This window comes from Eulemur rufifrons, chromosome 15 (genome assembly GCF_041146395.1).
Source record: "Eulemur rufifrons isolate Redbay chromosome 15, OSU_ERuf_1, whole genome shotgun sequence".
Classification (NCBI taxonomy): Eukaryota; Metazoa; Chordata; class Mammalia; order Primates; family Lemuridae; genus Eulemur; species Eulemur rufifrons.
This window is the reverse complement of record NC_090997.1, coordinates 16,239,462-16,261,748: the sequence shown is the minus strand read 5'-3', so window position 1 is coordinate 16,261,748 and position 22,287 is coordinate 16,239,462. Positions and strand designations below refer to the sequence as shown.

Below are 22,287 nucleotides of genomic sequence, written 5' to 3'. Positions count from 1 at the left end.
GCTTTAATCATACAGCACGTTTCATGCCATCTGTTTACTACTTAGAGTTTATCCAAAACCGATGACACACATCAACTCATTCCTCGTCCCCTACCCCAACTCTCAAGAAAAGTACAAGAAGTGGAGAGAAGAGGAGAGAAGGAGTGGAGAGACTGTCAGAGGCATGAGAGGGGCCACTTTCTTCTTCTTTTCACTGTTGTCACTAGCAGTGACCAGAAAGGCAGAGTCAGGTTGAGGAGCAAAGCTTATGTTCATAGTGGAAAGGGAGACAGATGGAACGGAGAGCATGAAGGACACATGTGTAGGCCTTGAATTAAAAGCAGCCCAATGTCGATGGCCCTGCTCATCAGATTAGGACAGAAGAGCAAATAGACACTGAGTAGAAGGACTATTTAGACCTCGTATTTACATGCATTCCCCTTTCATCAGCTTTTGAAGGGCAAGGATCCGTGTTTTAAATCATTCCATCCCATCCATACATGCTTCTCTTTACCTGTAGACCTCAAAAGGTATTTGTTGAAAAAACAAAAGAATGAACAAATGAAAGAACAAAGCTAACAAAGAACAAAGAAAACAAACACTTACAGATAGCTATTTTCACTAAATTCATTTCTTAAGCAATTACACCTTGTAATGCTCTATTACAGCCACTATATTAGTAATTAGAACTTAATGAGAAAAACCCACAGGGGTAAAATTATCACTGGGAATTATTTTTGTCCTCAAATTCGGAGATAACAAGAGAGTTTTCCATTTAGGGATTTAAGACAAAACTGATTTCCCTGGAGGACTCCCTTGCAGAATCCCTGCCATTCAGGTGTGACCCTCCATTAGCATGAAAGGGGAATGACTGTGAGAACCAGAAACGTCAACCAAAGAGTCATGGCCCCACACATGTGATCTCCCACCTAGGTGAACCCCACAAACTACCCCTGGATCCTACATTAAGAATAATAATGACAATGATGTAATGAACTTAAATAACACCCTAATACATAACACTTTTCAACATTTTTCTTACTATCTCAGACTTAATAATGTTTGGCATCACAATAGGTTTTAAAGTACAAGAAAAGAAAGTTCCAGGGATGCTCATCCGAATGATATACCTTAAATCTAATCTAATTCCATATATCCTATAATCTAATTCCACTTGGCCATTGGAATCTCCCAGCAAACCCTGGCTTGAGGAAAAGTGTACAAAATATAAAAATATAATATAAAGAGAAAAGTGTGGCCACAATCAAATGTTAACAGCAGTAAAGAGGCAAACAAGTGAATCAATGTGTCCATGCTGTGTCCATCTTCATACCTCTTGATGGATTTCCAGCACAGCAGAAGACTTCCTGACTGTGGTTACAGTGTGCAGCCTGGATATAGGAGAAGAAAAATGCAATTTTACATATATATATATATATATCCATACACACACACATATAAATACATATATACGTATATCATGTCAAACCTGATTGCCATGAGGATTATGTGCACAAGACCTGAATTAGAGAGAGAAAATAATAATTCAATTTAGAATATTCAAAGTCAAGAAATCCTTGGGTCAGGGCTTTCCAAAAGCAAGCCACTTGTTTATGGCATATTGCCTGTGCCATAGTGAGTTTCCTATTTTCTAAGACAAAGTTCATTGCACACATACCTACCACTCAACTGGGCCTTGTGATTCACCCACTGGGAGAACATTCTTTGGAAAGACAGCGTTGCAAGCTAAGGTAGTCAGGGGAGGTTCACTTACAATAGCAATGCTAGAGTTTGGGGCTTTGTTCTTCCTCTTCTTTACTACAATACCAGGAATATAAAATGCCTCCATCCTTCACTCCTTCACTATATGCCTCCAGTGTCTTTTGAACATTTCTTCTCTAACTAAGATTGGCCCAGCATCTGAAGTCTCCTTCCCTGTCACTGACTATGGGTGGCCTCATTGGTCTCTGCCTAAACAGGGTCAAAGGTCTATGACTCCAGGAGCTGCACTACCAATGTTTTCCTTTCTCAGCTTCTGGTTCACCCACTTGCAACAATGACTATTCATGAGAATCACCTGAGAGAGGTAAACAATCAAACAACTGATGCTGAGGCCCAATCCACAACAATTAAAGTCAAATCTCTGCAGGTGGCACCCAGGCAGGGGTAGTTTTTCAAAGTCTCCAGGTGTCTCTCCTACACAGCCTGGGGTGGAGAAGCACTGTTTACAAAATTCAGGAGACTACATTTGGATAGCCAGGTGTGGGGAATAATAACTTTTCAAAAAGGACTCTTGGCCATAATTTTTCCTTTGGTTTATCAGCTTCTACCAAAAATCTCAGGGGACTGAATTCAGGTGGCAAAAATGAATGTAACTGTTAATGATCATCTGTCATGGAATTAGAGTTTAAAAAAAAACTTTTAATGTTTTGTTAAAATCATTCAAAATTTATTTCCACAGTCTCATGTTCAATACATTAGCTTTATTATTTGAATTCAAAATGTTTTCCAAGAGGGTCCCCCTCTTATATGCAAATACATTTCAGAGCTTAGGAAAAGAAAGAACAAGGATATTTATTAATCTAGTTTAATTCAATGCAAGTGTTCTGGTAGTACGTTAACCACTGTGGACTGGCTTTGTACCACTTAATCTCAATCTACAGGCCTCCATATTACTCACCTGCTTAGCTTCTTAGCGACAACAAAGATAAACAACATTTTTTTTGTAAAGATAAAAAGAAATCTCTGGTGGCCACCTTCTACCCTTCTGCTCTTCTCTGAAATATCCCCTTCTAAAATCTGCAACTGAACACCTCTTCAGCATTCCTTCTCTTAAGATGCTTCAACCTCTAGAACACAAGGGCTCCTGGCTGCTGCAGCATTACTGCCTGCTTTTTCCACCAAAAGCTGACAGTCTAGAGCGAGGAAATAGCCCTTGTCTCCTCCAGCAAAGCAATTGCGGTATTTCCTATAAACGGCTAATGGGAACAAGTGAACTGAGCTGTCTCTTGCTTGGCTGATTTTCCCAAAGGTTTGTGGCCCTTAGTCACTTTCTTCCACATAAATTTCCCTCTTCCCATTGTTGAGTATTGAATATTTATGGGCTGCTCACAGTCGTGAGTGAATGTGCAGAACGCAGAGCCAGTCTGAGACAAAATTATGAGGTCGGTGAGATTTGCTTACAGCCATTCCTGTCAAATATCCACATCCTTCAAATGAAGAAGTGCCCCATCACTTTCTCCCACAACTGCTGTATTAAAACTATCCTCTCTACCTTCATTCATAATAAAGTATCAACAGCTGATGAGGCCATAGTGTTACTACTTCTAAAATAGAAGCATTTTAGCATTTGGATTTAACTATGCAATGTAACAGCGAAGGCATTAACCACCAACAATATAAAAAAATGACTAACAACTGTCACCTACACCTTTTTACACATCCATTTTGCTTAATTCTTACAACTTCAGGAGATGGATATTGTTAAAAGCTCATTCCAATCCTAGGCTCTGAGTAGTTAATTTGCCCAAAATTATAGAGTTATTGTAAACAGCAGAGTCTTGAGCACTGGCCTTCTATCTCCAAATTGTTTGTCTCTGCCCCTATTCCACAGCAACAATGACCATATCACCTTTTATTTGTGCCTTTTTATTGTATTTTTCATTTGATCCCTGGTAAGGAACCTAAAGTTCAAAATGTTTGCCACTTGCTTAAGTCCCATGAGAAAAATAAGACAAAACCCACATATTCCCATAGCTAGTTCTACCTTTTTGTCGACAGTCCCCTGCTTACTCAAGCAAAGAAGTATTGAAAAATATCTCGACATCAAGGAAACAAGAATGAAAAGGGCTCATACCAGGGCCTTCATGACACCCTTCATCTCAGACCTCGAATTCAGGTGCCTGTTCCACTTTTTACCACTAAGACTGTCCCTGAGTGGACACAGAAGACCACCAATCATCCTGGACTGTCTACGTACCCTGAGCACTTTGGGCCTTTAGGAAAGATGGTGCTGGATTCCCAAACTCTCTTGTTCATTGAGTAGCAAGAACAGTATAGATGAAAGAATGTATGTTTTGAAACCCAATAGATCTGAATTTAAATCCCTACTCTGCTACTTTCTGGCTGGGCTGCATAAACATGGGCAGCTTCCTTACCCTTAACCTTACTTTAATCTCAGTTTCCTCATCTGACAAAGAAAAAGAATAACATGGGGCTCTCGTGAAAATAAAATAGAAGATACTGGCACAGAGCAAAGATGTTTTATCCCTTCTTCCTTTCCTCTGCCTGCCCAACTACTAGGCTCTTAGCTAGTGATAGTGATGTCCCAGACAAGAGTATCATTCTGTTGTGAGAACTTAATTTGGGATCAATGCCATGTGAAGCAGTACACTTGCAGTAAAACAGATTTGAGCCCAGGTAAGGAAGGTAATGGCCATTGATACACAGCAGTTGCTCAGATAGACATAGCTCTGTATGTTAGTTGCCCCAGAATCAAAACCAGAATCACTTTTCTCACTATCTATCCATATCCATATCGTATAACCCTTACATATCTGATTGCTTGATTGCTGGAATTTTGATGAACAGAAAATAAAGTTCTCCTTACACTACCCCTAGGTGATGAGCTTTAACCCTAAGAAGACAGCACATCCGAGTGGCTTGAACACCATAGGATTTTGCAAACAAAGAGAGCATTAATTCATTTCTGGCTTCTGAAATGTTACCTGAAGTCTTCCAAAGACTTCTTCTTGGTTGCTTTCAAACCACCAGTTCGGCAACAGGCAAATTTATAATCAATGACCTGGTAGATGATTGGATTGTACATCGCTGCTGATTTTGCAAGTAGGGTTGGCACTACAGAGAGCTGGATGGGGATGGAGTCTGGCCTTCCAAAAGCTGACCACACAGAGACCACTGCGTAAGGAATCCAGGCAATCAGGAAGCCGGCACAAATCAACATCGCCACCTGAGGAGAAAACACAACAGGGAATAGTGTCAAGAAACCTTGTCACTGGTAAAGGACAGAGCCTGAAATGATGAGGGTGAAGGTCACCTCTTCACATCTACAAAAGTCTATTATTTACCTTGTGGATAGGAATCACTTCATACAGACTTCTGAGAAGTTCATCAGAGAAAGTGATTACAATTCTTTATCCCATTTACCACATCTTATCCATTTTCCACTGTAGAATTTGAATGTTCCCTAAGGCCCAAAGTATAACTCCAGAATAGCTGTCAGATTGTGCTTACATTGGGCAAGAAATCATAACAAAAAGGTATCAGTACTCCTGAGCTTTCCAGACTTCTCAACCCACATTCACTTAAAAACTTGATGGAAAATATGTTCACCTTGATGATATTTTAAAGCATCCATATTTGCCTCAGGAAACTTAGAAACTCTGTCCTGGTTTGAAATTCTAACATGCATCTTCAGAGGTTTCCATTAAAAATGTTATTTCTTTTGGCTCAAGTTTTCCTCAAGTTTGGGGCTCAGATAGTGGAAATTTACTAGGTATAAAGTAAAATAGAGTCATCGAGATTCAGCCAATGTGGCATAAAATGAGTTGTATAAAATGAGAATTTTCCAGAAAGCACTTTTCTCTCTCACAAAATTCTAATTACCATAGGGGTCTCTTTACTTTCAGACCAAAGAATAATTAGAGATACGGTCTTAAACAACCTCACAAGTCTCTTACCATCTGCAATTCAGTCCCTTTAATAATGTAGTCCTAATTAGTGTTGTGTAACCACCTACTTGACACATATACATCATCTCACTTCAACTTACAAACCCTTTTTAGCAAATCCTTTGTGCAAGACACTATGGCAAATATTGTAATATTGTGGGGAATACCGGTATACCTCAGTGCCTGAGTTGCATCCCTCTAGAATACAAATAACTATACAACAAGGCTGAATGTGATTTAAGTGCCAGCTCAGAGGAGGACAAATTACATCCTAGTGGGCAAATTGAGAAGAGTTTTATGGCGGATGTGGCATATAAACTGCACCTTAGCAAGTAGACATAAAGGAACAGCAGTGAGACTAGACTAAGCAAAGGCTCACACAGGAATATGGGAATTTGAACAGAAACTACTGACCCATTCACTTTGGTATGAGAAAGCAACAAAGGGAGATGTGCTGGAAAGAAAGATAACATCCCCCAAATGCGGCAAGATGGCTGACTAGAGACATCACTTGCCGGACTGTCCCAGAGAGAAGATTTCAGAAAAGGGAGACGGGAGAGGGGACACAGCACAGGTGAATTTCAGTGAGAGAAGTACTGGAGACTGCTGGGGACCTCACAGAGGAAAATTGCGAAGCAGAGAAGGAAGAGGATAAAGGAAAAAAAGATATCGGTGAGGACCAAAGCCAGGGAGGCTCAGAGCCCAGCAAAGCAGTAAGGGGGGATCCCTTTCTCTCTCTCACAAGCCTTCAGTGATCAGCACGCTACCAAGTTACTGGGAAGTGTTTCCACCCCCACAAACCCACGCACTGTAGCAACCATGGAATTGTGGGGAGAACTTGCTTGATCCCAGAGCTTGGACACTCCCTACAGGGTTCCCCTCCAAGGAGAGCGACGGCTTTCTTCCATTCAGACTCTTATCTCTCCCCACCCCTCCCCCACCCACTGCAACCAGGAGACTAGTTTGAGCCAAGAATTTGGCAAGCAGCTCCCTGCCCACGGCCCCAGCTGGAGCGTCCTGCAGTCTAAAGTTTCCACAGACTGGGGCCCATGCCTCTCCCCTTGGGAATCTGCAGGGAACCTGAGGCACCCAATCTAGGAGCTCCCTCCCCACCAGCATTTCATGGAGATGAACTCCAGCAGGTCAGACATGCAGGCTGGATTCCATGCCCCCCAGAACTTGAGCAGTTCGCTGGGGCACATGGAGGGGGGGGGGGGCCAGGGGGCCGGTTAGGAGCTGGACTTGGGAGGTGAGGGAACCCATGTGGGCAGAACTGATGAGAGAAAACTGTTGGGGTCCAAGACATGTTGAAATGGGGAAGTGCCCATCCTCCCCACAGGAAAGCCCTGCTGTGAGACTAGGGCAGGTCCTAAACAGGGAAGATCCCAGCCCATGGCACCATAGCAACGAAGTGCAGCATGTTCAGGGTGTTCGGGGCCGGAGGGCAGGGGCAATGCAAGAGGCATAGAGCTCATTCCCCGCAGTCTGGGAAGAGCGACCCCTCCCTCACAAGCAGCCTTTCTGGATTAGAGAGCCAGCCTTGACCTTTCTCCCAGCAGCTCCCTCTAGCAGACAGGAATAAGACCTCAGAGTCCTGCCAAAACTTTGCAAGTCCTTCCAGACTCACACAACCTGACCACAACCAACCTAATCCCTCCATTCACCTCTGCTGAGGGGAGATCAAGCAACCCTCTAGGAGCTATAAGGCTCCTCCCAAAGCCTGGGGCACTCAAGTGCTCTACCTGAGGGACTAGAGCTTATCACAGGCACAAAAGAACATCTCTGCAGTTGGCTTTCTCCTGCAAGCATCAACTATTGACAGGGAGAGTAACACTATAACTCATCACAGTATCTATCAACTCAATTAAACAGGGTGTGGCTAAAAATTCTTATTCACAAGCATCACCCACCATTTCGGAGATTAGGCTGGGGATCTCCATATGATTCACACTGCTTTGAAGAGGAAAAGACAGCAGGGTAGAAGCAACCTGAGGGGACACTGCTTTTTAGGAGAGAAACAAAAGTTACAGGCAGCTTGAACTGTGAAGGGTCTCCTCCTCCAATGCAGACCTCAGGGCTGATCAGGGAGCTGCTCAGAGTCTGTGCAGAGACATTACACTGGAAATCAGATAAAACAGAGAGCTGGTTCCTGACAATCCCAGGTTTCTGCAACTGATGCCATCCTGATCATTCTGGCACATGGAGCCAGGTCTGCATGGGCCCCTGTCTCCCAGCAATAGCTTTTGTATCACTCCCCCTGAACCAGAGAGGGAACAAATGCTCCCCTGTGTAGAGCCCTGTGACAGGGTGCTGAGCACATCTCCCTGGCATCATAGACAAACATAGCGGGAGCCCCAGAAGCCATGGGTACAACTTGGGAAGCATGGGGCAACTGCATCAGTGGGTTCTAGGTGTTCGGGGTGAACCTGGGATGAACAGCAGTGCCGGCCCACCAACACAGACCCTAGGCTGTTGAGACTGTGTGACAGGACATCAGCAGTCCCCACGCTGGTGGAACAGCCTCCCATAAAGGGAGGCTCTCTGACCCTGAAATCCCCTGAGACAGCTCTGAAGCTCTTGCTATGCCTGAGTCCAAGGCTCTGCCTCTATGGCTCCAGAGCTCCCACCAGGCCTGTGACTCCACCCCAGAGACTTCAGAATTATGCCTGGAACCAAGATCCCACTACTGAGTCCCCACCACTACTGCTGGGCCAGCAGAATCTTCCCAAAGGTCCAACGCTTTGCTCAGGCCTCCCAAGCCCTAGCAGCCATCACTCCTGGACTTGGTTTGCAAAGGACAACAGGTCTCCTGCAATCCAGTTAACCCAGAGCTGAGAGAAGCGGAGCCAGATGAGAAGAAACCAGCAAAAGAATCCTTGCAACATGAAAAAAACAAAATAGTCTGACACCCTAAAGGAAGAAAACAGAGCTACAGTAAGGGACCTCGCCCACAAGGAAATTGCCAAAATAACAGAAATGAAATTCGGAATATGGATGGCAAATAAGATGAATTGAACCAAAGAGAAAGTTGAAAACCAACAAAAAAAGGACAAATAATATTTCAGGAAATCAATGAAAAAAAAAATGAAAAAGTCACTAGAGAGCTGGAAAACATAAGAAAGGATATAATAGAACTTAAAGAAATGAAGGAGTCATTTAGGGAATTTCAAAATGCAGCAGAAAGCTTTAACAACAGGCTAAATCAAGGAGAAGAAAGAATCTCAGAGCTTGAAGAAAAGGCTCTTGAGATAACCCAGTCATTCAATGACACAGAGAAGAGTATAAAAAAGTCTGAGCAATCACTGAGAAAGATATGGGACTATGTGAAGTGAACTAACGTATGAATTATAGATATTCCTGAGGGAGAAGAAGAAAGAACTAGAAGCATGGAAAACCTATTTAAGGAAATTATTGAGGAAAACTTCCCTGGTATCACCAGAAATTAAGACATACAGATACAAGATGGATGTCAAACACCAGGAATATTCATAGCAAATAGGTTATTTCCAAGACATGTAGTAATCAATTTGGCCAAAGTCAAAATGAAAGAGAAAATTTTTAAGCCACAAGATGAAAGCATCAAATAACCTACAAAGGAAAACCCATCAGACTAACTACAGACTTCTCAGTGGAAACATTACAAGCCAGAGGGAATTGGGGCACCATCTTCAATCGACTTAAACAGAACAACTGCCAGCCTAAAATTTTCTATCCTGCAAAACTAGGTTTCACAATTGATGGAGAAATTAAGTCTTTTCCAGACAAGCAAGCACTGAGGGAATTTGCCATGACCAGACCTGCCCTACATGAAATACTCAGAACAGCACTATACGCAAATTGGCACAACATATACCCACCAGTGGGAATTAACCTAAGAAAAACCCCAAAACTCACAACTCCTATAAAAACAATAGAACAAGAGGTAAAATAAAGCAATAAGGGACCACCCCAACAAAATGAACAGACCAACATCCCACATATCACTAACAGACTCAAAAGACATAGGCTGGCTGAATGGATGAAAAAATACAACCCAAGTATCACTATAACCAAGAAACACACCTAAATCACAAGGATGCCCACAGACTTAACATGAAAGGATAGAAAAAAAAACGTTCCACACAAATGGAAATCAAAAGAGACCAGGAGTAGCTATTCTCATATCAGATAAAATTGAAGTGAAGCCAACAAAGGTAAATTAAGACAAACAGGGTCATTATATAATGGTTAAGAGAACTACCCAACAAGAAGATATAATAATCCTAAATATATATGCACCCAACACAGGAGCTCCCAGATACATAAAGCAAATTTTACTAGACCTAAGGAAAGAAAGAAATAGCACTATCGTAATTGCTGGGAACTTCAACACCCAACTATCAGAGTTAGACAAATCATCAAAGCAAAAAATAAATAAAGAAACAATGGACTTAAACAAAACTCTAAATCGATTGGACCTAACAGACATTTATATAACATTCTACCCCAAAACTATGGAATATACTTTCTTCTCAGGAGCACATGGGAAATTCACCAAGATTGATCATGCCAGTGGTCCACAACCTTTTTGGCACCAGGGACCAGTTTTATAGAAGACAATTTTTCCATGGATGGGGCATGGGTGGGGGAGGCAGAACTCAGGTGGTGATGTTTGGAAGTCCAGTTTCTAACAGGCCATGAACCAGTACCAGGCAAAGCCTGGAGGTTGGGGATCACAGTCTTAGGCCATTAAACAGATCTCAACAAACAAAAAATGGAAATCATACCATGTACCTCCTCAGACCACAGTGGAAAAAAACCAGAAATCAATTACAAGAGAAACACTCAAACTTACACAAAGTGGTGGAAATGAACAACCTGCTGCTGACTGATTACTGGATCAAGAATGAAATTAAGATGGAAATCAAAAAATTCTTTGAACTAAACAACAAAGGGGACACAAGCTATCAAAATCTTTGGGACACAGCAAAAGCATTCCTCAGGGGCAAATTCACAGACTTAAATGCCTACATCAAAAAGAAAGATCACAAATTAACAACCTACTGTCACATCTCAAGGAACTAGAAAAAAAAAGAACAAACCAAACCCAAACTAACAGAAGGAAAGTAATAATGAAGGTCAAGGCAGAACTAAATGAATTGGAAAAAAAACAATACAAAGATTAATGAAACAAAAGGTTGTTTCTTTGAAATGATAAACAAAATCAATAGACCTCTTGCTCAACTAAGAACAGAAGAGAAAGGATCAAAATATGCTCAATCAGAAATTGAAAATGGTGACATTACGACTGATACCACAGAAATACAAAATATCAGAAATTGAAAATGGTGACATTATAACTGATACCACAGAAATACAAAATATGGTCCATGAATACTATCTAAATCTCTACATGCATAAACTAAAGATCATAGAGGAAACGGACAAGTTCCTCTAAATACACAACCTTGTAAGACTTAACCAGGAAGAAATAGAACTCCTGAACAGATGAATAACAAACAGTGATATTAAAACAGTAATAAAAATCCTCCCAACAAAAAAAAGCCCTGGGCCAAATGGATTCACTGCTGAATTCTATGAGACCTACAAAGGAGACCTGGTACCCACATTACAGAAATTATTCTATAATATCAAGAAGGAGAGGGAATACTCCCCAAGTCATTCTATGAAGCCAGTATCACCTTGATACCAAAGCCAAGAAAGAACACAACAAAAAAAGAAAACTACAGACCAATATCCCTTCTGAATATAGATGTCAAAATTCTCAATAAAATACTAGCAAACTGAATTCAACAGCACATCAAAAAAATAATTCAACAGGACCAAGTGGGCTTCATGCCAGAGATGCAAGGATGGTTCAATATACATTAATCAATAAATGTGATTCACCACATAAACAAAAGCAAAAACAAAGACCATATGATTCTCTCAATAGACGCAGAAAAAGCATTTGACAAAATCCAGCACCCTTTCATGATAAAAACCTTCAACAAACTAGACATAGAAAGAATGTATCCCAGATTAACAAAAGCCATATATGACAAATCTGCAGCTAACATCATACTGAATGGGGCAAAGTTGAAAGCATTCGCCTAAGAACTGGAACAAGAAGAGGATGCCCACTGTCACCATTTCTATTCAACATAGTGCTAGAAGTCCTAGCTAGAGCAATCAGACAAGAGAAGAATATTCAGGGTAACCAAATCAGGAAAAAAGAGGACAAACTATCGCTCTTCACTGATGATGTAATCTTGTATCCAGAAAACCCTGTTGCCTCCACCAAGAGTCTCATGGAATTAATAAATAAATTCAGCAAAGTCTCAGGATACAAAATCCATCCACATAAATCAGTAGCATTTCTACATATTAATAATAGTCAAGCTGAGAGTCAAGTCAAAGACTCAATACCATGCACTGTAGCTATAAAGAAAATAAAATACCTAGGAATATACTCAACCAAGGAGGTAAAAGATCTTTACAAGAAGAACTACAAAACTCTGAGGAAAGAAATCACAGAGGATACAAACAAATGGAAAAATATAGCATACTCATGGATATGTAGAATCAACATTGTTAAAATGTCCATTCTACTCAAAGTGTTTTACATATTCAATGCCATCTCCATCATATTACCAAAGTCATACTTCACAGATCCAGAAAAAATAATTCTACACTTCATTTGGAACCAGAAAAGAGCCCAAATATCCAAGGCAATCTTAAAGAAAAAGAACAAATCTGGAGGCATCACATTACCAGATTTCAAACTATACTGCAAGGCTATAGTAACCAAAACAGCATGGTATTGGCACATAAATAGAGACATAGACCAATGGTACAGAACAGAGAACCCAGTTATAAAACCATCTACCTATGAACAACTGATATTTGACAAAGTAGACCACAACATACATTGGGATAAAGAAGCCCTATTCAATAATGGTGCTGGGAAAATTGAATAGTCACAGGCAGAAGAATGAAACAGAACCCCTATCTCTCACCACTCACAAAAATTAATTCGAGATGGATAAAAGACTTAGATCTAAGGCATGACACCATAAGAATTTTAGAGGAAAGTGTAGGTAAAACTCTTCTAGATATCAACCTAGGCAAAGAATTTATGACTAAAACCCCAATGGCAATCATGGCAACAACAAAATTATTAATAATAAATGGGATTTGATTAAACTAAAAAGCTTCTACACAGCTAAAGAAACAATCAACAGAGCAAACAGACAATCTTCAGAATGGGAGAAAATATTCACAAGCAACACATCTGATAAAGGGCTAATAACCACAATTTACAAAGAACTCAATCAAGCAAATTAGCAAGAAAAAACAATCCTATTAAAAAATGGGCAAAAGATATGAACAGAAACTTCTCAAAAGAAGAAAGACAAATGGCCAATAAACATGAAAATTGCTCAACATCACTAATCATCAGGGAAATGCAAACTAAACCACAATGAGGTATCACCTTACCCCCGTTAGAATGGCATTTATGAAAAAGTCCAAAAACAATATATGCTGACATGAATGCAAACAGAAAGGAATGCTTATTTTACACTGTTGGTGGGACTGCAAATTAGTACATCCTCTATGGAAAACAGTATGGAGATGCCTCAAAGAGCTCAAAGTAGACCTACCATTCAATCCAATAATCCCACTTTTGGATATTTACACAAAGAGAAAAAAAACTTTTAATCAAAAAGACTTTTCATCAAAAAGACACCTGCATTCGAATGTTTATTGAAGAACAATTCATAATTGCAAAGATATGGAATCAACCCAAGTGCCGATCAATTCATGAGAGGATTAATAAAATGTGATATATGTATACCATGGAGTACTACTCAGCCAAAAAAATATGAATTAATATCTTTTGCAATAAGCTGGATGGAACTCCTGGAGACCATTCTCTTAAGTGAAGTTTCTCAAGAATGGAAAAACAAACACCACATGTACTCACTATTAAATTGGGACTAACCAATGAACCACGTGCACAGAGGGAAGTAAATTCAGAGGAAATCAATGGGGGGGGGGAGGGGAGGAGCAAAAACCTACCTAACGAGTACTATGAACTCTATGTTGGTGACAGGCACACCTGTAGCCAGGACTCAAGCATTACAAAAATGATCCCTGTAACCTAAAACATTTGTAACCCCTTAATATTTTGAAATTAAAAACAATAAAATACTCAGAAAAAAGATAACATCTCCATATTCAGGGTTTTGTGTAGCAGATTACCGAGTTTGCATTTAGTTCTGTTATCTTTGAGATGGTAATAATTTTTTGAGCAGGAAACACTATGAGAGTGCTCCTTAAGATTAACCTGTAGAATAAAATGCAGCAGGAAGAAATAGGAAGTAGAAAGATCATTGTCTATTCATTCAATCTGCAGGTATTACTGGGCATCTCCTGTATGTTCTGTGTGGAGGGTAAAGCAATAACCAAACTAGACACATCTCTGCCTACACAGAATTTCTACTTTTAACAGATTTGGTTAGGCAACAGTCTAAACAAGAAACAAGAGTGGTCTTAATTAGAATACTAACACTGACAAATGAAATCAAAGCTTTGGTTTTTATTTTAAACTTGAGCTATTTCAGGCCCTAATTGACTAACTTCACTAACTTAAATGTATCCTTACACTGTTATCTACTAGAGTATTCTTTCTGTAAAATAAATAAGGAAACTGTATTCAAATCATCCCTCTGTGTGGTAAACATCTGTTTGGTTTTGTTTGTTTGTTTGCCTTTATTTTCATCTTCACAGAATCTTTACCTCAGCATCCCCGTGTCTCTCTGTGTCCTCGATTGTTTTATGGAGTTGACATCATAGGTATCACATGACCCAACTCTGACCAATCAGAGGATGACATGTCTCTGGCTACCATAATAGGAACAGGGACCAGCACATGACACAAAAGATCTTGATCAGACCCATCTTTGGCATTTTATAAGGGAGTTCTAGGAAAAGTGACCTTCCTTTTATCTCTGAGTTCCCTAAAACCCTGGGAAGATGTAAGGACAGAGCTATCTGAGGCCATGCATCACTTCCTCTTTCTCTCAACCCCTAATTTAAAAAGTAAAACGACAATTCCAACATCAAGGTCATGACAAGTTATGTTGAGAATCAATGATAAGGAATGAGACACAAGATGTTTTATTAAACACCGTTGTTAAAACAACAATATTAGTGAATTTTTTTGTTTTAGGAGTTTGGATGTGTTTTTATTATAATGAGGTCATGCATGTGTATGTGCATTTCAGTGTGTTTTAGTGGGAGCAGCACTATTGTATGCAGGGAATGGTCCATAGCCCTCAGTCTACTGGACCTGTGGAACAAACAGAGTGTGTTTGCCCTGGGAACCCACCTTTGTGGGGTGTGTAACAATGAAATGTGGAAAATCTGCCCTAAAGTCTCAGGCTCTAAAAACCCACCCAAGAATTTCAAGGCTCATCTCTGAAAATTAACTGCTGCAGAGAAAAACCTTAACAATATCCATTTCGTTCCACTTTGCCAGTAGAGAACCTGAATCGCCAAAAGAAGAATCAAGTGAGCCCAAATCTGCATGTCCTGCAGCTTTGCTTTAAGTGTCCTGAACTCAAATTCTCACCTGTGCTTACAAATTGTCAAGGACTAATGCACCCATGCAGCTCTGCCACTGGGGTGCTTTTCCATCATTCCACAGAAGCTTACCCAGGAGAAATTTTTATTAATATTTGGTTTGGTCTGTGTGACTTTTGTTTGTAAATGGAATGGATGCATCCAGGCTCACAGTGAGGGTTTTCTTTTTCTAAATCTCCAAATAAACACGAACTATATAAATAAAGCTTGCTCTAGCAGATGTCTGGGGACTTAACATAGCTCCATCCTTGCTTCTTTAGTGAGTCATATGATGATTTCACAGTATCTCAAGAGCCGTTTTCTGTGTGGCTGCCAAAGTCATTGACAAAAAATAGATTAACACTTAGTCCATAATATTTTCTACATTTTACATATTTTCTACTTTTATAGAAGTTTGCAATTGGGAAACAGGAAAGACTTAAAATATTTGCATTATGTTATCCGTTTTAAAAGAACATAGGGGAATTAAATATACCACGGTTTTATAAACACAGAGCGAATGAATCATTGTGGTTTCTCTGAGGTTAGAATAAAGCTAAATACTTTAAACTGAAAGAGTAAAAACTGGGAGTTTAAAGTAGAAAGAGAGATAAAAGGCTAAATCTAAAAGGTACTACAGAATGTTATTTGTGTTTACGTTTTTGACGTGAATATAAAGTTAGTATAAGTCCCATTCATTTGCTATAAACTTTTTGGTTTAAAATATGCTTCACAAAATATTGGATATTTAAATATTAAAATTATTTTAAGATATACACAAAACAAACATTTTCAAAACTTTCACGTTATACTCGTTTTTTTCCAGAACTTTCTACTCAGCTTGGAATGTGTTTAATTTTTTCATCAGTCTGTTTCTCACTTTCTTCAATTCTAAGTGTGTCCTCATTTCTATTTTCCAAAATTTTCTCCCCAGATAAATCCTTAAGCCAGTTCTAACACAGGCACCTGTACCCGTCAACTTGTTCTAGGTTGTTTATTTTTTAAATACTTCACTTTTATCTCTCCCTTTTGGGTCACTGGAAAAGCAGTAAAACTTCACATCCTAAATTAGACAGGTTTTGTGGGAGGAAATTCACAGAGCGTGTGTTTAGCCTCTACAAAAGAATCACACATCTGCACCCCAGTTCATTTTAAGTACATCTTGCTGCAGAGGACCAAGGGATATAGGCACTTCCCAGCTCTGGTTCAAGCTGGCATTGTGTCACCAAAGCCATGTTGTCCTTAATTGCTCAATTCCAGTGAATTAACCAATTAAAGCAGTAACAGAATAATGTGTTTGAAAGTAAATTCTGCAAGTTATATATGGATCTGCTTTTGGGTCCAAAACATCTGAACCATTCCGGCAGATGAGGTTGCTGAGAAGGGAGTTCCTATCCTCTCTCATCGTGCTGAAGCAGGGTGGGATAGCAGGAAAAGACACTGGCATGGACACACTCTGGGTCTCTTTATGATACCGGTTATGGTCAGTTCCACTGACCAGTGTGAGTGGGGCAGAGTCCCTGACTTTCTATGAACAGCCATTTCAGAAGGGGCGCCCAGGTCCTCCCAGCAGGCTTCTTTGCCCAGATACGAATAAGACTTCAGCTAAGATTTGAAGCTGCATGCTACCTTGGATAACGAAATAGATGAGAAGACATGGAATTGACGTGAAAGCAAAGGCTGAAAATAAGGGCCGAACAGATAGAATAAAATCCCCACCCATAACAAGACTGAATCACATTCAGAACCATTTAGACTAGAGATAACGAAGACTTTTCAGTGGCTGGGGTGAGATAAGGTCACCGGGAGAGATCACCACATCGTGCACCAAGTGAACAGGAAGGAAGAAGGTCCTGCCTGCTTCAAGACAGTGTGCAAATGACAGGAGCAAAGGGATGATACGATTTGGTTTTTCTATCTTGGCCCTACCTAGCAAGTACATGGATTTGCTCCCAGCCAGTAGGAAAATTATATTCAAAGATAGTGATGAGGTAGTAAATGCCAGCTATGAGAGTACCACCTTCTACACGTGGGATCACCTGAAACTAAGTGATACTATCAATGGCAAGTAGGGAGCTTGACAACTGTGACCTATCTTCTTTGGCCTTCAAATCCCTCAGATGTAAATATAAAAGTAATGGTGGTGTCACTTAGCTTTCACACTGCCTTTTAAGAAATCAAGCAATCAACAACTTTAAGCATGTCTAGTTTGAATTTCTTCCTTCCTTCTATTTTATCCACAGAATGACAATTAAAGCCAACTATCCAAGACCCTCATCCATAAACTCGTAAAGAAAAAATTTCTGAGATCTTTGGCACACCTACCCCGTGTTAGCCCCGGTTGTGATCCAAGCAAAAGATATGAATTCATACTTAAAAAAAGAAGAATTCCACACTTCCCAGTTGCAATTTTCTCAAATCTTAAAATACCACTACTCTGTAAACAAGCAAAAGCTGCAACTGAAAAGAGAGGAGGCAAATTAGGTCGTGTCACTCTGTGCATCTGTGTTTTAGGATTTGGGTCCAAAATTAAACACAACATCCCCCAACTAGGCAGTAACTGGCTTAAAGAAGAGAAAATGATTTACAAGTATCTGGTTCAACAAAACAGGGGAGACTTCACTGTTCATCATAGAGACCCTTGAGATGGAGATGTGCTGCTTGGAAGGGAACAAATACTCAGGTGGAAAGGCCAGATGGCTTTAGTAATAAGAGCTATTGCCACAGACATTTAAATAACTGAACCAATCTAGCCATTTTCATAGACCCTCAGAGTTTCAGAAGGTAACAAAGATATTTAATTTCCTTCCTCCACTTCCTTTCACAGATGAGAAAACTAAGGCCCAGAGAGATTACAAGGTTTGCCCTAGGTGAATTAATCAAAATTCTGAGTTGCAAGCAACAGAAATTGACTTTGCCTGAGTGAGGCAAAAAGAGAATTTATTTAAAGGATATTGGTTAATACAGCACATCCCTGCAGAATGCTGCACTTAGAATTGAGACCAAGCAGACAGAAATGATACCCAAAACTATGACGGTGAACCGGTTCTGACGCAGAAACCACTGCTGCTGTAGCCATGGCCTCAGGAGAGAACTGCCTGCCCCTTGATCTGGTGTCACTAGTTCCTGAGACAGGCTGATAGCCGGCGCCTGGGGTCCACAGCTGTGCTCTAGCTGCAGGGCAATCCTGGGAGATGAATGTCAGGGCTTTTCAGGATCCTTTAAATTAAGAGACACATTGCTCCTCCTCCCACTCCCAACTGGGCACAAAATGTTGGAAATTCCTTAGGCACCGAAGGGGTTCAACAACTGGCAGCCACAAAATAAACAACAAACACCAACTATGTGAGATCTTTCAGTGAGCTAGTGGCAAAATTGGGATTGATCTCTAGTCTGAAATTCTTTTCAGTATTATGTTTCTCTGAATGTGTCTTCCTTCCTTCAACAGATATGTTTTAAGTACTGACCACGTACGAGGCATTATGTTGGGTCCCAGGACACGAAATGAACAAAGGACACGGTTGTCACTCCCTGCGCCCCCTGGGCTTTACTGACCAGGGGTAAAGATAGATACTGAACAAATAATCACACAAATAAGTATGTAATTCTAAATTAATTAAAATTGTGACAAGTTCCATGAAGAAAATATAAAGGTTTCAAAGAAACATTATATAGGAAGAATCGAATTCAATTTTGGAAAAGCTTCTCTGGGTGGTGACATTTCAGCTAAGAAAAAACTAAGAAGAACAAAGAGTGGCAATTAATTAATTTGGTTTTTTTAATAAAAAAAAAAAAAGCAGCATGGTCCAGCTTTCCCACAAACTGCCTTAGAATCCATACCGGGGATCCTCTGAATCTGACCCCCAGTGATAACATTAGATGAGCAATAAACGAGAGGAGTCAGCTGAGGGAAGCAGAGCTTTATGCTTAAGAGTTTTAAAAAGACTTCACAATCAGTGTGAAAGAGTAAAGTGAAACAAAATGTCCCATGGGCTATAAATGGAACAGACGCTCTCAAGCCAGGAGTCAGGGAACCTCTTAACATTCATCAAGGTAATTCCATTACGTTAGTTTATCCAATTGTGTATTTGTTCCAGGGATATTGATTAAGCACCTAGCAGGTGCCAGGCTGCAGGGTGCAGTGGCAAACAGGACCTGCAGCACTGCCCTCACCTGGCTTACTGTCTTCCAAAAAAGAGTTAAAAAAAAATATATATGACTTAGTTAGGTATGGCAAGTATCACTAAAGGTAATGTTCCAAGTGCTTTGGTGGCCCATAACAGGGGGACATGAACTAACCAGGGGGGATCAGAAAGGCTTTCTAGTCTAAATAAGGGACACTAAGAGAAATCCAGATACCCACAGGATCTAACTGGAGGCCTGGAGCATTACAGGTGATCAAAGTGTGTTAAACTAATGACGATGAAGCGCCAACATGCAGGGTATAATCATATTTGGAAAAATTAATCCATGCTTCTGGGATTGCCTTCCTGTCACTCCACCATTCCCCTCATTAAATCAGCAGCAGGAGTGTTCTCTGTACTGTGTGAAGATTTTTACAAGCAAAAATACCCAAAGAAGTAAAACATTCATTTCTCAGCTTCTGAGTTTCAAAACAGAAATGCAAAAATAGGAGAGAAAATAGTTACAAGAAAGGGTTTTGAATATGGAAAAGATGACTTTAGGCATCCACAGCCAGAGGCCCAAGGGACCTGGGGCATTAAGATTACTATGTGAATAATTTAGAGAATGCACATAAAAATGAGCCAGGTTTCCCACCCCAGAGTAGGTAAAGGGCCTACAGCCCAAAGGCAAAGGGGAACATCAGAGGAGACAGTAACTGACCTTGAGAAGGTGCAGTGAACCTACCCCATTGAGCTGAGCACCAAGAGCCATGGATGGGGGCAGGGGAACAACAGAACCCTCAATACATTTGGGGATATGAAAGCAGAAAACTTCCACCTTACTTCACAAGGTCCCAGCCAAGCACCCAACATCCACCTGATGGGTTGCTTTAGAAAGATGGGGAAATAGCTTGCAGCGCTGACCAGCCTATAGTTGGAACAATGAAGATGCAAAGTAACCCATAACAACCAGTAACTAAGACCAGAAGGGACCTTAAATATCTCAGCAATGTCAATGAGCCACCAGACCAGGAGCCTCCCTCCCTTAGCACCATGACATTATGAAATCTTCCCTGAAATTTTAGGTAGTCCCGGGAAGAGGAGAGACATTTCTGTTTCAACTGAATTTATCCTGATTATTCAATATGAAATTGTGTTACAAAATCAAATGCAGGCATAGAAATGAGATTATGTTGGATCACAGAAATACAAAGATTATCATATATATTTTATATATATTGCACATCTCTGTTTTGTAGTTGTGAAATTTCAGGCTGCTACAAAAGTCTAGCAAAACCGTCTTTTTTTTTTTTTTTTTCAATTAATTAGATGGAAGCTACAAAGTAGAAAAATGTTTGTGGATGGAATGCTAGATTCTAGCCTGACAAAATCAGACCGACAGATTGCAGGCTCCAATAATAACCCAGGTAGAAATACTTACAGTACACAGAAAACTAAGTAATTTTGATCCCAGAATTCAGAAAGGTAACCTTTAAGTAATAAGCTTTTAGATCAGGCTGTTCTGAAAATCAGAAGCACCAAGAGAACAAGAAAATTGACAAACCTGAGCAGTAAACAGAAGGAAAGGCTTCTAAGACTATGAAAAGGCCCAGTGTGAGGTTGTTTCTACTTACTTTTACTCAGTAGGAAAAATCAAGGGCAAAATTTAGTAGTAATAGAAAATAGTTTAGATTTAGTATAGAAGATGTCCCAATAGTTGTGTTTATTTTCAACATGGGTTGAATTTTGATGAAATTTTTTACAGAAATATTAATAATTAGAAACATTTCATATTTAGGCTATTTTAATATAGATTTCATAATATAAATGAAATACAGATGTATCATAAAATATTAAAGAATATTATAGAGTCATTTTGTATATAAGTTAAAAGAATATACATACATATATAACAAAATTATACACATGTATGCCTACACATCATTTAGTAATTAGTGCAGTTACCTTGGTCAGTTTCATTTCCAGCACGTGGCTGCTATGGATCCGACTGTCGAAATGAGCTATTTCTTTGGAAGAGGACTTAACCTTGGCAATGATCTTTACGTAGGAGAACACGATCACAGCCGTTGGGAGCAAGAGGCAGAAGAAGAGGATGTTCAGGATGAAAACCTGGCCCCCTACCGAGGCCTGGGCGAGCCACCAGTCCAGGGTGCACGAGGTTCCGAAGGGCTCAGGTGCGTAGTCCCCCAGACCTACCAAAGGCATGGTGGTCCAGAAGGAAGCATAGGCCCAGATGAGCGCCAGGCAGATGTAGGCGTGCTTTCTTTTCAGCCAAACCCCTGGAGGCGGAAGAAAAGCATTACCCGGATGTAATCTGCCCTGCACCCAAATACCTCCCCTCGATATGTCAAAGTCCACCTCCAAAGATTTATTCCATGGAATTCTGGGAGACGTGGGCAGATAACTGAAGCCTGAGGGGGAATGGAGTAAAGGTTGGGGGGTTCCAGAGCTTGGGCCTTTCTCTAGGAGAATAAAATTTGAGGTGATTTCACAGGGAATGTTTTCTCTGGGCATCTGGGAGCTTTGGGAGCAAGAAGTGACCAAAGCTGGGAAAAGGGGACAGTAAAAAGATGAGAGGACGCTGAAGACAATGGAGGATTGTGGGAAAACGTCTCAAAGGCATATGTTAGTGGCTCATCCAAGGGAGAATCCTTCAGGGGCGGTGAGAAGTCATGAAACGTTGCCTGTGTCTTTAAAATACTCGTCTTCCTAAAAGCTTTTGTGTCTCTAATCTCATCTGTCTTCCTCAGAGCCTGTTGAGCAGGGATTGGAAGCTCATGTGCATGACCCTGTGGTGTGAGGTTAAAGTGGTTGACTGTGCTTGATGACTTGGGGAGCAGATTTTGAATCTTCAAAGGTTATTCACA

General features: G+C 40.4%; 1 protein-coding gene across 1 annotated transcript in view; it reads right to left on the bottom strand.

Annotated features, from left to right (window-relative positions):
• Positions 1–1,306: 1,306 nt before the first annotated feature.
• The window catches only part of OPN5 (opsin 5), a 33,758-nt gene continuing 12,777 nt past the window's right edge, over positions 1,307–22,287 (bottom strand). The window contains exons 4-6 of the mRNA XM_069488814.1: positions 21,365–21,699; positions 4,707–4,948; positions 1,307–1,370 (exon numbers count right to left, since the gene is read on the bottom strand). Coding sequence (XP_069344915.1) covers positions 1,307–1,370; positions 4,707–4,948; positions 21,365–21,699 — 641 coding nt within the window. The remainder of the gene's footprint in view (positions 1,371–4,706; positions 4,949–21,364; positions 21,700–22,287) is intronic.